The 18,943-nt window shown below is 40.5% G+C and overlaps 1 protein-coding gene across 4 annotated transcripts in view; it reads left to right on the top strand.

Moving 5' to 3' along the window:
- LOC105033592 (uncharacterized) overlaps nt 1–18,943 on the top strand; it is a 40,294-nt gene that overhangs the window by 3,006 nt on the left and 18,345 nt on the right. For 3 of the 4 annotated variants that reach the window (XM_073246081.1, XM_073246082.1, XM_073246080.1), the window contains exons 2-4: nt 1,444–1,517; nt 9,829–9,870; nt 10,887–10,928. In XM_073246081.1, the coding sequence (XP_073102182.1) occupies nt 1,444–1,517; nt 9,829–9,870; nt 10,887–10,928 (158 nt within the window). The remainder of the gene's footprint in view (nt 1–1,443; nt 1,518–9,828; nt 9,871–10,886; nt 10,929–18,943) is intronic. The other variant, XM_073246083.1, reaches the window with a different exon arrangement.

The following is an 18,943-nucleotide window of genomic DNA, read 5'->3' as shown; positions in this document are numbered from 1 at the left end:
AAAGAATTCCGTACTGGCTTGAATTGATCGGTATATCCTGTATCAAGCCAAACTGGCAGGGAATCGAAATGGTTTGGCCGGAGCAAGCGGTATACCGGAGGAGAGAGAGGGAAAGAGAGGAAAAGAAAGGAAGCGAGAGAGAGGAGAGGGAGAGAGAGCAGACGCCATCAGAGATCAGCGGTGGCCTGCTGCGGCCGCTGGAGGGCTGTGGAAGCCTCCACGGCTCAACTGTTGGCCGATAGGGCTTTTAAATGAGTGAGAAAGAGAGAGAGAGAGAAAGAGGGAAGTGACGTATCGGAGGGAGATGTAGTCGATGGAGTGGCCGTCGGAGTTTGTCGGATGGCCGTCGTGGCCACTGAGTGGTAGAAACCGTGCGGGTGGAGCCACGACCCTGGAATAAGGACGACTACCCCTATTCTTTCATCATATTTTTTTAAAAATAATGATGAATAGTGAAGCCGGCAATCGATTTGCCAGTTTGAATAGTAAAACCGGCAATTGATTTGCCAGTTTTACTTAAATGAAGTCGACAAACCCATTGTCGACTTCAGTTTTTGAAATTTTTTTTAAAAAAATCGAAAACAGTGAAGCCAGCAATGCGTTTGTCGGCTTTACTTAAGTGAAGCCGGCAAACCAATTGCCAGCTTCATACTTTTTTGGATTTTTTAAAAAAAATATCCATGAAACAAGGGCATCTGTGGTGCCGCATGCGTGGAATGCACTGTCCGACGGCCATGGCAGTCAATCGGAGGCTGTCCGATGGCCTCTTCAATGGCTTCCCCTCCCTTTTTTCTTTCTTCCCCCCTCTCTCTTTCTCTCTTTTCCTCCTCCTGATTCATTTTCTTTGTCTATGTCAGTTCGCACCGATCTGATCCGGTACGGATTCGTACCAACCTATACCATCGGTCAGTCGGTATGGGTTCCGATATCGAATCCGCGAATCTTGCTTTGATGTATATTAGTACGTGCATAAGTTAATCCTCGTGTTTTTTTGATCACTTTATACGTTTCCTTTTTTTCCCTTTTATCCTGTATAAGTGGAAGACAAAATACGAACTTTTTCTAACAGAAAAAGTAATGCTCTTTGCATGATGGAGTCCTAATCTATGGATCAAAAACTCAAATGCTTTATTTTGTACTAGTAGCTTATGTGTAAAATAAAATGATTAGCAGCTGAAAGAAGCAACTTCAGCTTGAGCAATGCCTACTTGACTATTTGAAATACTGCAAATTATTAAAATGATGTTTCTATGAGGTAAAATGGCATTCATATCTTTTGCTCCGCTAGATTGTATGATGTAACTTACAGGCTATTGTCTCATTCAACTACCCTACAAGTTCAATATGGATTAGTACGGATGTTATATGCAAGCTTATCAATCTATGCTTTGTCCATGCAAATGCTTTTTTGGATGAGATTTGGTGATTGATGGCATGTTGCAGAGTTCCCAAGTGAGTTAGTTGAAGATTCAAAATTCGTTCCTTTGAATGCTGATGATCCTGTGTATGGTCCACCTGTAAGTCTCCAGAGTCTCAATTGATGATTAATTATCTAGACTAGGACTTTGCCATACCCTTAAATCCATGATTATAAGACTATCTTTTCTGAAAAAACTTGCCGTAATACTTTTTATTACAACAACTTTCCACTTTCATGTAAGTACATGTTGAAACAAATTAGATTTCTCCTTGACTTTCACATTTTCTCAGTAAGATTAAAATTCAGTAGGCCGTTACTATTAGTCAGATTGATTAAAGCAGAATACGGGACATGTTTTCTGAAATATTTTTATAAAATAACTCCAAATTCTTATATGATAGGCTTTTCTAAGACATGAACTTAGAACAGTACCATGAAATGGAAGCTTTAAATTAAATTTGTAGAGCTCATCAAAAATGATAAGGAATTGTTCACTCTGAATTTGTTTTGCTCATCATCTAGAGGATTGCAAGCTTTCATCCTATATCTCTTTTGAAGATATCAGTGTTGGTGAACCTTTAAATATATGAATCCTTTCTATTATTTTTTTGGAACAGTGAGTGTTGGAGCATGTCACAAAAAATATTTTCCCTCTCTAGCATTACCAAACAATTTAAAGTTAATTAAAACAAGGTAATGAGATGCCAGGGATTGAAAAACTGCCCTTACTAATGCCATACTGGCCAGTACGTACTATAGCAGTCAAGGACTGGTACAAAGGACCCCAGCATACCCTGATTTTAGCAAGCCATGCCCAAATCACCTTAAGTCATCTATCATTTACAGTGACTGATACATGCCCATTTATTGATATTTAAATCCATAAGGCATGCATGATACATCGATGTAGAGACCTTGCTTATGATGATCTTACTTAATGTTTTTCTCCTTATTTTGAAAAGTGGAAGTCCAGTTCTTTCATTTTTCATGAAATAAAATTTGAAAGATAAAAAGAAAAACATGCAGCAATTGGAGATGCAGGGGATCGAACCCTGTACCTCTCGCATGCAAAGCAAGCACTCTACGTCTCTACCATTTGAGCTACATCCCCATATTAAAATTCAGCAGGCCCTTACAATTAGTCAGATTGATTGAAGCAGAAATGGAACATGTTTTCTGCAATGTTTTTTATGACTCTAAATTATTATATAATAGGCCTTTCTAAGATATGAACTTAGAAGGGTTCGAGAAAATGGAAGCTTTAAATTAAATTTGTAAAGCTTATCAAAAATGATCAGGAATTGTTCACTCTGAATTTGTTGTACTCATCATCTTGAGGATTGAAAGCTTTAATCGTATCTCTTTTATAAGGTATTGGTGTTGGTGAACTTTTAGATATACCATTCCTTGCTTCTAGCCTGGAACAGCAAGTGTTGGAATTAGTTGCAAAAAATATTTTCCCTCTCTAGCATTAGAAAACAATATCCTTGCTTCCAGACTTGAACAGTGAGTGCTGGAATAAGTTGCAAAAAATATTTTCTCTCTCTAGCATTAGAAAACAATTCCAAGTAAATAAAACAATGTAACTAGATGCTGTGGATTGAAAAAGTGCCCTTACTAATGCCATGCCGGCCAATATGTATCATTATAGACCTTATTTATGGTGATCTTACTTCGTGTTTTCCTCTTTATTTTGAGTAGTGCACATTCTTTCACTTTTTATGAAAACATGTTTTAATTGGAGATGCAGGGGATCGAACCTTGTACCTCTCACATGCAAAAAAGCACTCCACCATTTGAGCTACATCCCCATATAAATCTTTTCCAACAAATATTTCTTATTAATCATGGTGGGATGATATCCCGCAATCTTCAACATAGCTCAAATATTTCTCAAATGCTTCTACCGTTTGAGATACAAAAGGCCTATGGAAGATTTCCACAACTTGCTTTCTACGATAGACTAGATGAGAATCACAGTGGCAATAACTGTTCCTCTGCTTCATTTGCACATCAAACTTGAATATCGGTTATATGAATAGCGTGTACTTTTCATGGGACAAAGAATTTTCTTGATCCTGCAGAGATGAACTGTCAATATGGTCTCAAGTTCTTAACAATCACATCTTTGAATAGAGATGGATAGCATAAACTTTTTTACCACACTACCTTGTTACTTTCACAGCTAACCAAATTTGCAAGGTGGGAGGTACTGACAAGGCCTACTTTATTGCTGACACTGCAGAATGTCAAACTGCTGCATCAAGGGTTGCAAGGTCAGAGGAGGCGAAGCTCGATGAGACAAGTAAAAGGCACTAAATAGGCAAATTTAGAGCAAAGCATGGCAAGAAGCTCATATAGAGAGCTAAGATAAGGAATAAGAGTCTGAAAAATACTCAAAGGGATCTTAAGGAATAAGATGGTAATCTTAAAGCTGCAAAATTCCTATGTTAGAAGAAGAACCATTTGATGGCTCAAACATTTGAGTCACCATGTAAAACAAGGGTTGAAAAAGCTACAGAAGGCAAGAAAATTGAACAACACCTATCACCTCTCAACTCAAAGAAAATCAAATAGAGATGAGACTGATTCATACTGATATGTAAGTTTAACCAATTGAAGGAAAAAAAAGATATTTTACTTGGCAAAGTAAGCTTTCAAAGAATATCGGAGGTCATTTTCATTTCTTACATGTAGAAGGCATGCTGAAATATATCACCTAGTGGATGAATTTATCATATTGGGGTTACCGAAGGAAGAAACATAATTTCTTAGATGAAAATATGTCATCACCTTCAAATACCTCATTTGAGAAAAGTTAGAGGTTGAGATGGACAACCACATTCAGATTTCAACATCTGTGATATTTTAGATGCAGCAGACTTGGAGAAGCATCAGTGGAAGTGTCATCAATAAACTCTTGGTTTTACTTTTAGGAAACAATTGGCTAAATCTCTAACATATTTGAGAAATAGTGAATATGAGATCCTCTTGTGGAACCAAACCAATTTTATGTTTTTCTTTTCATAGCTCTAGCATACTTGCAAGCATAAATCCAAAAGGTTATTCCAGCAAATTGACTGCAATTTTTTTCGTTCTTTTTTTTTTTTTTTTTTTTTTTTTTTAGAGAACTGGGATGGGAAGAAGCCCAGCCAAAATCAGGGTGAGGGTGGGACTTGAACCTAGGTCATGGCTACTCAACCACTACTGATTTTACCAATTGCACTAGTTGGCACCCTTGACTAGCATTTTTTTTTTCTACCTAAGTTTTCAATGCAATAGAGAGATTCAAGTGTTGGTTACTTGTCATGACAAGTTTTTGAAGCCATTTTACTTAGCATTAGAAGATAAAACCTAGCTTTTATATCTCTTGAGTTTGAAGAGACATTTAGGAAAAGTTGAAAATGGGGCAAAATCTACTAAAAGGAAGCAATAATTTACCTTATATAAGGTGTATGGGTAAATCATTGCTACTAATGTAACATGTGAATGCAATACATGATCAAAATAAGGAGTTCAAAGACTGTTCCTATTCCTATAAGGACCCATGTGAGCATTTATATGGTCTCATATTAGCTATGTACGGAATAGATCTTGGGTACTTTTGTAGGACTAAGGAACCCAAATAATATGTTATGGCTAGCCATTTTAAGTGAGGTACTAGGTTGTTGCAGATAGTATTGTTGGGTGGATGTCTGGCCAGGACACCACCTCCCAAGATCTTTTCAGTACCACACGATGCAGCAGGAAGAAAGAAGAAACAAAACAAAACAATCAAAATACGTGGATCAGCCCTTTTCACGGGGCATGCAAACTTCACTATGAAAAAGAACTTTTACAAGAGGAGACCTCGCCCTCAACCTTTGTACACCCAATTCTCTCTCACTAGAAGTTTCCCTCTCAAAAGCTCTCTCTCTCTTGGAAAACCCTCTGAACCCCTGAAGTGCCTGGCGTCCACTGTCCAGGAGCCCTGCTCCTCTCTCAGCGGCCTCACGCCTCTCTCTTTCTCTTCTCGGGTTCCGCGCGGCGTCCTCAGCAAAAACCGAATCACCACACTTTCCCTCTGTGCCTCACAGGCCTTTTTAAAGGCTAAAACTTGTACTAGATTAGGATTCTCAATCCTAATCGAACCCAAACACAGCTAAAATAACCCAGATCAAGGCCTTAGACCGTTGGATCAAGACCGGGATGTCCCTGGGCCCTCCGATCGCACTTCGGTCCACGGAATAGTACCATGGACCGCGAGAAACGCGTGAGAAACGCCCACGCGGTCCACAGGCCCAGCCGTGGACCGCCCGGTCCATGGTGGACCGGGGTGCAGGGCCCAGGCAAGGCGCCTGGGCCTGGGCCGCGCCCCCGTGCGGGCCCGGGCATGGGCTGGGCCGCCTGCTCGCTTGGGTCGTGCGTCCCGCGTGTTGGCCCCGCCTGGGCCGTGCGCCGCCACCGCTCCACCGGCCATCAGCGGTCCTCCGCCACCTCGGGTCTCGTGCCGACTTCAAAAGCTCGTATCTCCTCCATCCGAGCTCCGTTTGGGATGATCTTGGTCTCGTTGGACTCCATTTTTCGCTGCGAACCTCATTGTGGGCTCAATATGGGCTGAATCTCGAGGCATCAAATCCTAACAATCTTCATCTCGACTCGATATTCGGCCTCCTCCAAACTCCAAGAGCTTCTGGATCTCCTCGTCCCCATACCCTAGGATAATCGCCTGCTGATCATGGATGGACAAACATGGGAGTCGAGCCAGACTGCTCGATCCCATCTCCGTCGTATGCTGTGCTCCTCCTGACCTGAGACTTGCTCGGGACATCGTCTTGTGGCACTAGAAATCTCATCTTGCGACGTCATCTCTCGTCCTCCCGAGTCTCTTGTCTCGTGCCCGATCCACCTCCTGGAGCTCCACCTCGCTCTGGGCTCCACCTGGCTCCTGAAGCTCCACCTCGCACTGGGCTTCCTGTCAGGTAATAATGTCTTTTGCTCTTTTTCTTCCCCTCCAGCACAATCCTATTGCCGCGTAGCACCCTCAGGATTCCTCCACCAGTTACCGTCCTGTAGCCTCTCGAATCTAGTCTGCTAAGTGAGATAAGATTCCACCTGAAATCGGATATGTATCGAACCTCTCCCAATCTCCTCACTGCACCGTCATGTGTCCTCCAGTTGACGTCCCAATGCCTCTGATTGCACAGTTCGATCCATCCAGCAGATATACAGTGCCCTCACTATTCTTCAGGAAGTCAAACTGCTCCTCTCTGCAATATACATGATAGAGGCATGCAGAATTTAATATCCACTGCTCGAAAGAAGTAGATATCTCATCAGATATCTCCAGGACATCTCCATCAAATCATTGCCGGCCGTCGCTACAGCAGCCACCGTCCGATTTTTGAATTGAGGGCAATTTCTGGCTAGATGTCCCAACTCTTCATATCGGTAACACCTGATTTTGCTCAAGTCCCTCTTGGACTTGGACCGCTCTAGTTGCGATCTCCTGTCGCTCCGTCTACCGTCTCCTGCTCCTCCAGAAGTCATCAAAGCTGAGCTACTGCCATCTGAGCTCGAAGCTAGGTTCTCCCTCTTGAGAACCTCATTCTGGAGTATCACCGTGGTGACCTCGTCCATCTTGATAATGCTCTTCACCACTAGAAGAGCAGTCACCAAGGACTCGTACGAAGGGAGAAGCGACGCCAGCAAAACCAGCACCCTGGTCTTCTCCTCAATATTCTCACCAACGTTGAGGAGGTCGGTGAGGATCTTCTGGAAATGGCTCAGATGCTCTTGCACGCTCTGTCCCTCAGTCATCTGCAGTTGGTAAAACTGCCTCCAGAGGAAAAGAGTGTTGGTGAGAGACTTTGCCATGTACAACTCCTTGAGCTTCGACCACAGCACCGTTGGAGAAGTCTCGCTCAGCACATGGATCACCACCTCATCCGTCAGGTACATGCGGATGGTGCTCACCGCCTGTATCTGTAGCCGTTTCCAATCCCGCACCTCCATGGTGGTCGGCTTCTCATTGCACAAGAGAGTATCGATCAACCCCTGTTGGATGAGTACGTCCTTCACCCTTGCCTGCCACAAAGAGAAATTGCTCTTACCATCGAACTTGTTGATCTCCATCTTGATTGTTCCTGTCTTTTCCATCTTCAGTCTTGCTCACCACCGCTGCAATCTGCATCCTTGTACCGTCTTGCTCTGATACCACTTGATGGGTGGATGTCTGGCCAGGACACCACCTCTCAAGACCTTTTCAGTACCATGCGATGCAGCAGGAAGAAAGAAGAAACAAAACAAAATAATCAAAATACATGGATTAGCCATAAAAGGGCTCGCTTCCACGGGGCATGCAAACTTCACTATGAAAAAAAATTTTTACAAGAGGAGACCTCACCCTCAATCCTTGTACACCCAATTCTCTCTTACTAGAAGTTTTCCTCTTAAAAGCTCTCTCTCTCTTGGAAGACCTCCTGAACCCCTGAAGTGCCTGGCGTCCGCTGTCCAGGAGCCCTGCTCCTCTCTCAGTAGCCTCACGCCTCTCTCTTTCTCTTCTCGGGTTCCGTGCGGCGTCCTCAGCAAAAACCGAATCACCACACTTTCCCTCTGTGCCTCACAAGCCTTTTTAAAAGCTAAAACTTGTATTAGATTAGGATTCTCAATCCTAATCAAACCCAAACACAGCTAAAACAACCCAGATTAAGGCCCCAGACCGTCGGATCAAGATCGGAACGTCCCTGGACCCTCCGATCGCACTCCGGTCCACGAAATAGTGCCATGGACCGCGAGAAACGCGTGGGAAACACCACGCGGTCCACAGGCCCAGCCGTGGACCGCCTGGTCCACGATGGACCGGGGTGCAGGGCCCAGGCATGGTGCCTGGGCCTGGGCCGGCCCGCGCGCACGGGCCTGGGCCGCGCCTGTGAGTGGGCTGCCCACCCGCCTGGGCTGCGGCCTGGGTCGCGCGTCCTGTGTGTTGGCCCCACCGGGGCCGCGTGCCGCCGCCTGCGGCCGCACCCCCGCCGGCCTGCTGCCGGCCGCCGGCAGTCCTCCGCCGCCTCGGGTCTCGTGCTAACTTCAAAAGCTCATATCTCCTCCATCCGAGCTCCGTTTGGGGTGATCTTGGTCTCGTTGGACTCCGTTTTTCGCCGCGAACCTCGCTGTGGGCTGAATCTCGAGGCGTCAAATCCTAACAAGTATCAAGGTGGATCTAGCCCATGTGCATGAATCACAAGCCCTTTTGGGGTTGATCATGAGCCAATCATGGTGTTTCTGATTGGATTTATGTAGATTTGGATCCTTAACTCGGTGAGGATGCCAAGGCTTAAACAAAGAGAGTATGTGAGGACTGGTGTGGACGTGTATTTAGTCTCACATTAGCTATATACCAAGTAGATCTTAGGTACTCATACAACGCCAAGAGATCCAGATAATACCTTCTAGCTAGCCTTTTTGCGTGAGGTCCTGGGTCATTATGATTCTTGCATATGATAACTTATTTAAATTTAGTATAGTAGCTTTTGTGAAATATTGTATATTTGTATGTATTGGGGCCTATATTGGGGTCCCTTCTAATGGAAGTTTTAACATTTCTTGAAAATGTTGGGTGTTGTATCCTCTTTGAAACTCTATAAATAAATTTCTTTTTCTTTCAGTCGCAGCATTCCAATATGTTTGTATTTCAATTTTTGTGAAGAGTGGTGCCTAGATGTTGATTGATAAGAATTTGCAAGATATCTAATGGGTGTTAGGTTACGTCACCATAATACTCTTCATGGCCAGAAGTATTGGCATCATATGTTTGTTGGTACTCTTATGGGTTGCAATGAGGAATCTTGATATGCTGGTAAAGAATCCTATAATCCTTTAAATAAACCTCAGAAGATTCAATGTCTTCTTGTATTTCTTTATTGCCTCTAAACTACTAATGACCAAGATTCATTTAAAATACTCTAAATGTGATTAGGAGACATTGATGGCCTTCATTGGGGTCTACAAATGGTTCCATATGTCTTCAAAAGGTGCTTATTAATTGGTTAGCTATGTCAAATTTTGGCATAATTAGTAGTAGATGTTTAAGTTCGTAAGCAGTTTTGATCCTTATTTTGTGTGGGAGTAGAAACATAATGACAATGGTTTTTCCTTGATTCCTAAAACCTCATATACATGCACATATGATTGTTAAATGAAAGTAGCTATTTGTAGATTCCTATTTGTAGAGTTCAGAAGTCCTAATGCTAGCACAAGCGCACGATGGTAGCTTCCATTCTGTTTGCTAAACAAGATAGATGTTCCATCTTGAGAAATAGTTTTGACTTCATATGACATTACTCTGATGAAAAATCTTATCATTATGGAAATCCCATTTAGTTATCCCACTTTATCAAATTTTGACATGTTGAGCAATTTTCATATTTCAGGCTTTATTGCTACTGGGATTTGAAGCAGATGAAATGGACAGGGTATCTCCCCCCCTTCTCTTTCACACATGCTTGCAAGGAAATTATATAAAAAGTAGGCTCTAGCAAGGATTCAAAAACCGCTACTTGCCATGGTGCCAATGTTCTGTCAGACCAGTTCAATACCAGTTCATCACTTAGTAGCAAGAATCTTCCATTTAGGATGGTGAACCTGCTTCCCAATCTTCTCGGAAACTTGTTCCTGCACTCGCTTTCTATGTGTTTTGTTAGTAATTTTTTTTTAAGAGACCTGCTTATGCATACCTGCACCTCACATGCCTCCGATAACTAAGATTTGCTCCATACCACACATAATATGGCATTGCATATTGGTACTTTAACAATATGCAATTTCGAGTATCTTTTATATTTTTATGCTTTCAATTTTTTGTTTTTTATGCCTAATATGCTTATTAGGGTGACTTTATTCTGTTTTTTAATATTTTAGTGGTATTTGAATGGATGTATGGTATCAGAGTGTTGATACCCATATCGACATCTAAATTCTTTAACAAAAAATGTCATCCATCCAGGATGGCCTTGGTGCCAACCTAACTGGCCTTGGTGCCACCATTACCAGCCTATTGTGACTGGGATGCATGATTTGTGCATCATATTGGCCAAACCAGGCTTGTTATCAGCTGGTTTCAATTGACACAGCTAATACATCTCAATTTGACACATTTTGGTGACTTGGACCCCATCCCAGTCCCATTTTCATGCTACAGTGGTACGGTACTGATGGTACCATCTCGTTCCAGTGGTCATGGGCTCTAGATACCATGTACAAGTTTCTTACAAGTTGCTAAAGGCATAAAAGTGTCAATTTATCTTATCTAGTAAGCAAATATTCACAAAGTTTCTTTTATTTTTTTTCTTATTTTTTTATAATATTTTATATGTGTTTAAAATTAACTTATTTTCAGGTGGGTATGCGCATTAGTAGGTCTTTTATTCATCATCAATTGCTTCCCCTGGTGACTGTTTCCACCTTTAATGTATATATGTTTCTGTTACAGATTAAGAAGTTCCTAAGAGAGCTAGATGGTGAGTTTTTAAAGGTAACTTTCCAACAATCATGCTAATTCTCTTCGTCTCTTGCCATTTTTCGCTCCTAGAAACGTTGATGTTCCAATTATTTGTCATCCATCAATAAACAAATTGCTTCTATTACATAATTATTGGTGTTGCTTCGATATGTTCGATTAAGCATTTATGTTTTTAATATGATGGTTCTCTACGCTTCTTTAGATTATGATGGGAGCCATATTACTTGTGACAAAGCTCATTATGATGTTTCCTAATAAAGCTGATTGCATGATATTGTACTGCACAAATGACATTTTTAGCCATATCTGAAACAAAGTAGCCATAAGTTTTATGCATCCAATTTTGCCACTCTTTCTCATCCAGTTCCATGTCATCTGGCATGAAAAGCCTTCAGAAATCCTATATATTGTCCTTATGTCTAACAACCAGTGAAGTTCTTTACCACTTCACCTGGTTTTATGTTCTTCTTTCTTTTATCTTTAGATGTAAATCCAACCATCCCACTTTGCCAGGGCATCTCTTTTTAGGTCATATACATAACCAGGAGAACTTCCTAGTTTTACCAGACAACTTCTTCACCTCTGCTTCTCTCATTTTCAAGAAGCAAAAATGTATTGATATTTGCCACCTAAAAGTGGTAATATGAACTCTATTCATATGGTTTATTTGTTGGGAAATATGTCCCAAAAGCCAATCGTCAGCCTGTTGACGGTTGAGCAATCTTGTATTATAATTGATTTGTTAATAAATAAAATATATTTTTGATATTTTCATCATAAGTTTTCATCTTCTAATGAACTCCATTGTTGTGATGAAATCTTTAGGACTATTTAGGTTCGATAAAGAGAGGATTTATTGATTAGTCCTTAAAACTGTTCACGATCAAATGATAGACTGTTAATAAGGACGACAGCTTCTATCGAGCATAGGTCGCTGTAGGCCATATGGGTTGGTTGTCCTCTTAACCAAGGAGTGTGGAGACACCGGTATGGCATATAGGTGAGATGTAAGAGTACATCGTCATTGAACGTGACCAACTCCACACTGGTATGGCATACAGGTGAGATGTAAGGGTACATCATCATTGAACGTGACCAACTCCAGAGCATTCTGCTGTCGAGAATATCTCTGATGGGATATAGGTATAAGTGTCCCTTAGACCTGAGATCGCCTCAGTGACTTGCAAGCAACTCACTGTGCTTTGGTACTGAACTAACTGAATTTCTAATTCAGTGACGGAAGGCTTCTGGGCACAGTCAAGTACTTGCGAAGTCGGAGTGTGATCAAGATGGGATTGATCACTCCAAGAATTGGAGAAGAATGAGTCACTGTATTTCAATTTAGCAAAATCTTGGCTAGGGTAATCCATCAGATGGATTTGATATTTTGAAATACAATGTGGGCAACCTGATCAGAGTTGACAGTTGAACTCTGAGGTGTCCTATGAGCATTTTGATCAAGGGGATGAATTATATGGAAACTATATTCGTATGGGTTCTAAGGATGTTGTTCTACACATTCGACCTATCCGGCCGTCGGGTACCATTGCTAGATGGTCACTTCGATTGGTATAGGAATTTATTTCTGTGCTACCGGCTTAGGTTCGGACCTATGAGGTCACACACATTAGAGTTCACGATCCGATCGGATGGTTGATCAACGATTAAGAATCATTTTAGGGTTAAACAATCAATACGATTGACATTTAACCTAGTGCAAGTATTGCAGGAGGATCGATTAGCAATTCGATTGCTAATTGGCTTAATTTGATTAAGCCAATGGGCCGAGATTAAGTCTAATTGAATATGATTTAATTAGATTTGGTTTAGGCTTGATTGGATCAAGTCTAATTGGTTTATTGGATAAGCCAAGTGCAAGGAAAAACTAGTCCTAGTTCAATTAGGACTTGGGTCAACCTAATTTCTAATTCGATTAGAAAATTAAATCAGATTTAAATCTAATTTAATCTGATTAATTGGGTTAAGACCTATTTTAATTGGGTTGATTTGATTTTGGTTTGAAAAACCAAATTTGAACAAGTCATAGATTGAACCCTAGTAAGACTAGGATTCCACCTTGCGCCCTTAGCCCCCCACGCCCACTCTCTTTTATTTTGTGCGACAAAACCTTCTCTCCCAGGCCTTCACGCATGCCCAAAGCTTTCCACTCTTTCTCTCTTACATGGAATGTGGTTGTGGACCAAGTCAAAGTAGGAATTAGTTTGGATTTCAAATTCTATGAGATAGAATTTTAGGAAACCAAAACTTTTTCCTTATGGCACTGATTTTATCCAGATTTTTTTTGGAATTTTCGTAGATTTTATGGCACATATTGTGTGCCCTTTGCTGGTGGTCCATGGCAGAAAAAGGAGGAGGCGCCCAAGAGTTGGGCACCCCTTGTTTTGCCCTGTTTGGATTTTCCTTGACTAGGTATTTAACCTAGACAAGGATTTTTTATATCTCTTGATTTAAGATGAATTTCTTTTTAAAATTTTTGGGGATTACAGAGCATTGAGAGACCTTTGGGACATGTGAATCAAGGAGAAAGAGTGTTGGGGCGTGGAGATATAATGGACACAAAACTAAGTGTCTGGGTTAGAGCAAAGAGAAGAAGAAGAGGGTCTTCTTCTAGGGTTGCTGAGTTCACCTCTTCTCTTCCTCCATCTGTGAGTTTTCTGAGAGTGTCTCACATTTAAAACTCCTTCTCCTACTTCTCATCTTTGAAAGAGTCCAAATCAAGAAGAAGGAGGCATCTGATCGATCATCGAAGAAGGATCAGCACAGTACTAGCATACTGTGCTGATTTCCTGGATCAGGATTTCTGATCATGATTCGTGAGCTCGTGTGGACGACTCCTAGAGACCGGACGCGTGTGCGGCTCGCAACATCATCCTCAAGCTCGGATCAGCAAAGTTAGAACGTCTAACTTGCAAGGTAATAGATCTGATCTATTATATTTTACATATATTAGATGTAGTATACAAACATGTTGATATGATCAACATGTAGTTCTTGCTCTTTATATTTTAATTTTTGATTTAATGTCATGTAATAATCATGTAATAGGATCTTAGATCTAGGGATTCTTTGGTTTTAATAAGATAAATTTTGATTTATTTTAGTCTTCCGCTGCCTGATCTTGAAAAAGTTTCAAGATCTATCCCTGAAACCCTAGATCTGGTTCCTTCAATTGGTATCAGAGCTTAGGTTGTTTATTACATGATTATTTATACATGCTTAGATTATTTCTTAGATTAGATCTAATTTATAATCTGATTGTTAAATCTGAAATTAAAATTTTTAGATCAATCATGAACTGTAGGTTGTCCTGCTGTAAGGTTTACTCCTCACAGTGCAAAGGTTGTCCTAGTTCGTGTAGATCTATTTTTAATCATAAATTTGTTAGATGTGATCTAGATTAAATTTATGATTTATTAGATTTAAAAGGTGTTTAAATCTAAAATGAAATCTCTTTGTTAATAATTCCCGTGCAAAGAACCATTAGCAGTTCTGCTGAAACCAGCTGGGCCGGCTCAGGGATTTATCGAGCCGGCTCGGTGCTGATTCGAGCCAGCTCTCTCAGGCAGACAGAACTGATGCTCGGGCGAAACATCGTCGAGCCAGCTCGACTTCAATAAAGAGCCGGCTCGACCATCATATATTTGTCTGAAAAATTTACACAGTTTAAAGTTGAAATTGTTTCAATTACTTGAACCTGTTTAGATTAGATCTAAAGTAGTTTCATGCTTATTTCACTTGCATTTTGATTATGAATCAAACATACAATTTGGTTGGTAGAACCATGTTGTAAAAATGTTTTACAAACATAAAAATTATTTTCGAAAAGCCGAACCCCAACTCTCAACCCAAAACTTAATTGAGAATTAAGAAGTTGTTTGATTAGATTCTAGGATTGTGAATTGAAGAACCTAAGACACAAACCATAACACATTGGGTTAATGGGTTAGTGGGAATTAGGTCCATTAATTGGGTTAGACCTAAGGTTAGATTAAAGATGGACTTAATTAGAGAATTGACTAAATCTAATCAATTGTTGTCTTAGATTAGGTCAAGGATTCTCTAGATCAATTACAATAGTTGTAGTTGGTCAAGTCCATGTCTTTAACGAGAACCAAATGGACTTGATTCTTGGCTAAGCGGTCTAGCACGAACTGTTAGGTTGATCTAATCGAAACTAATTAAACCAGTTGATGTCTAAGGTAAATTAGGTCGGTGGTTTTTAATTGGCAGCCCGCTTACCTGACCATTTCTGATGGTGTCTAAGGCAAACTTTGGCAGACCCTCCCACCGATTGAACTTATCTGGCCTTTTGGTGAAATTATATTTTGATCGGATCACTTGACTATTCGAGCTAACCCATGTCAGCTAGGTAAATCAGTGTGACTGATTTAGGTGCTCTTAGACCTGCCCTTTTAATGGTCTCTCTTAAGCTGACTTGGTGAAGTTAGTGGGAGGATCATGATAAGCTGGTTCATCTGACCTCCTCTAAATTTATTAAATTCTTTAAAATTATTAGGTCCTTAAAATGAAATAGTTATGGTGATAACTAGATCATAGCCTCCCATTAAGTGGATGATAATGGGTCCATCAGTTGGATAATCATTGGAGGCCCAGAGGTCTGGTGCTTATCGGCTGATGGAATTGTCATTTATAATATGATTTCTTGACTGCATCTTTCTAAATGGTGGTTAGATTAGCCAACCAAAGTTGGGCTTAATCATTCATTGGCTAGATGGACCAAGTATGGTCATGTTAATGGTTGTACCTAACCAGACCTTTTCAGTGGAGGTCAAAGCCTACTGATTAGGGACTGGGATAATTAAAATTACTAAAAATTGTTTAGAGAAACAATTGGTTATGAACCTATCCTTAGATGTACATGAGTTGGCCAACCAAAGTTGGATTTGTGTGCAGTCTAAGTAGATTCTAGTATCCACTAAGGAATTAGGGTAATTCCTCGAATTGGAGGTAGAGACTACCAATTCGAATAAAATAGTGGAAGAAATTTTTTGATTAAAGTCCAAATCTTTAGGTTTAATGAATCAATTACTAATTAGGTTATGGTTTTCCTTTGTGCAGATATGGCCACTTCCCTATCGGTCCGATCATTGTTGGACAATGATAAGTTGGTGGGACCCAACTTCGGTAGCTGGTACCGAAAGTTGAAGATAGTCCTGGAGCATGAATGGATCCTATATGTGATAACAAATCCTGTACCTGAGGAGCCAGCTGCCAATGCACGTGGAACAGTCAGAGACACTTACTAGAAGTGGCTCAGTGATCGGATCACGGTGCGCTGCATCATGCTGGCTGCCATGAGCAACGAGTTCAATTGCAGATTTGAGACGGCTCAGCCAAAGGACATGCTTCAAGTGTTGGAGGATGTCTTGGGCACACCCGATGACGTAGAGAGGTACAAGACTAGTTGTGCCATCTTCAATGCCAAAATGCGGGATGGTGCCTCTGTCACTAATCATGTATTGTACATGATCGAGCTGATTGAGCATTTGAGCAAGCTCGGCTTTCCTTTGCATGAGCAGCTTGGGAAAGATGCAATACTGAACTCGCTGTCCAAGTCTTATCTCCCATTCCTCACTCATTATAGAATGACAAAGCCTGAAGTAAACTACCATGGGTTACTGGGGTTGCTTCAGAACTTTGAGAATGATCACCAACTCCACAAGAAGTCGGTGAATTTAGTGGGAGGTTCGTCTTCTGGTTCTCGACCCTTTAAGAAAGGGAAGAAGAACAAGAAGAAAGTGAAGGTGCAAGTTCAGGCTAGGACATCAGTGTAGGGCCAGACCAGAAAGATCAAGCCTGATAAGAGTCAAATTGAATGCTTCTTTTGTAAGAAGCGGGGGCACTGGAAGAGGAACTATCTTCAGTACATTGCCTCCCTGGACCCGAACAGGTAGAGAAAGAAGCAAGCTGTTGCTGGGCAAGGTATTTATACGATAACTCCTTGCAATTTCTCTATTTGTGATATAACTGACTGGATATTGGATATCGGTAGCCCTTACCATATTTGCAATTCGTTGCAGGGGTTGCAGGTCAGTAGGAGATTCGAGCAAAGCGAGAGGTTCCTGAACGTTGGAGATGGAAGACCAGTTCCAGTTCTAGCATTAGGAATTTTGAAACTAGTATTTGAGTCCCATACCGTTGTTCTTAATGATTGTCATTTCTGTCCCAGTTTCTTTTTACATGTTATTTCTGTAGGCCTTCTGACCAAAAATGATTATAAAATTTTAATAAAGAAACAAGTTTGTAATATCAATGAATGGTGTTACTTTTTTTTGTGGATATTTGAACAATGGTGTGTATATGTTATCACAATCTATTAATGTAGTCTATTCTATTGGCAAGCACCCTAGATTAGGTAGTGTATCAGATATCTACTTATGGCACTATAGGCTAGGTTATATAAACAAGAAAAGGATAAACAGGTTGACTCAAGAGGAAATCCTCGAAGTCAGTGATTGTGAATCACTTCCAACCTGTGAGTCCTGTCTTCTTGGTAAAATGACCAAGTCACCTTTTACTGGAAAAGGTGAGAGAGCTACTGAGCTCTTGGGCCTAGTACATACTGATGTATGTGAGCCCATGAGCACAAGTGCTAGAGGTGGATATTTCTACTTCATCACTTTCACGGATGATTAATGTATTGCATTTTTATAGTAATTATTATTATTAGTTTTTAATGATTTTGATGAAATTGGTATAATAATTAACTAAATAAATATAAGAATCTGATATGTTTTATGTTAATTGCAGGTAATTGAGCCAGGTCACACCTAATTGGGCTTAACCATGTTTTAAAGGTCAAATTAAGTGAAATTGGTTGAGTCCGATTCAGCAGGGTTTGTCATCCGGAGTCATCAGGTCTTGCATCAAAATCAGAGTCTATCTCAAAGCAGAATAACCAAATCAAGATATCAATGGACCCCACACTTTATCCTTTTTGGCATCATCAGCCAGAAAAGAAACTAGAGGTGCAGAAAATAAATCAAGCAGTTAATCTCTCCCATCTAGTCAACCAATCTAAATTCTGGATATTTTGGTGTGAGGATCCCTAAAAGGCAAGCTACAGGACTCCAAATTGAGCAAGATTAGATCCTACAGAATTTTGAGAGAAGCAAAAAAGGAACATAATTTACAGAATTGAATTTGGATTCCAGATGAGGTGGCTACAGTAGGTTGAAGTTGGTAACAATGTTGGACACAACAAGAAACACCCGATACACCCAGATTCTTCTTAGTGTTTCTTGGCACAAAGATCTGATATGGCAACCAATTTTGGGTGGCAAAGAGCTATCTTGGAAAGAATTAAATGAAAGAAAATCAGAGTCCAAACTAATTCTGCTTGAGGAGCAAACTTAGAAAGAATTGGAATCAATTCTTGGAAAACTTGATTTGGGCAGTCGAAACTTTACTTTGTTTTGCAGATTTTGTGGACCCAGGAAGGAAGAAATTCTTCTCCTCTAATTAACCATGCCTCCTTTCCTTCTTTTACTATGGAAATCAGAATAAAATCAGAAAATTTGGGCAACATAAGGAGTAGATGGCTGGTGGTTGCTTAAAGCCTATCCAAAGGAGGAGAGATTCTATATCAAATAGAAAGAATGATATATAGAATAAAATCAAGAGAAAAATACCACCTTAACCCTAGCCCTAGCCCTATTTAAGGATCCTAAAACACCAGCAAGAGGGGGAGGAGAATCATCTTTGAAAGCTAGAAATCAAGCAAGGAGAGTTTGGAGTATCTGGAAGATTTGAAGAGAGGATTCATTCGGCTCTGCAATTCCTTCAGAGTTTTTAATTCTTTCTCTTATTTACTTTGAATTTATTTTCTAGAACTCATTGTTAGGATGATTTTGGAGTTTTATTCAAGTATACTTGAGTTTGATTTTGATATGATGAAAAGCTAAATTTCTAGCTAGGGTACCTGATGTAGCTTGGATTTAATTTCAATTCCAGAATCTTGTATTAATTTTCTTTGTTAATGCAAT

Source organism: Elaeis guineensis, chromosome 11 (genome assembly GCF_000442705.2).
Source record: "Elaeis guineensis isolate ETL-2024a chromosome 11, EG11, whole genome shotgun sequence".
Classification (NCBI taxonomy): Eukaryota; Viridiplantae; Streptophyta; class Magnoliopsida; order Arecales; family Arecaceae; genus Elaeis; species Elaeis guineensis.
The sequence above is the reverse complement of the archived record's forward strand: the minus strand, read 5'-3'. Positions and strand labels throughout refer to the sequence as shown.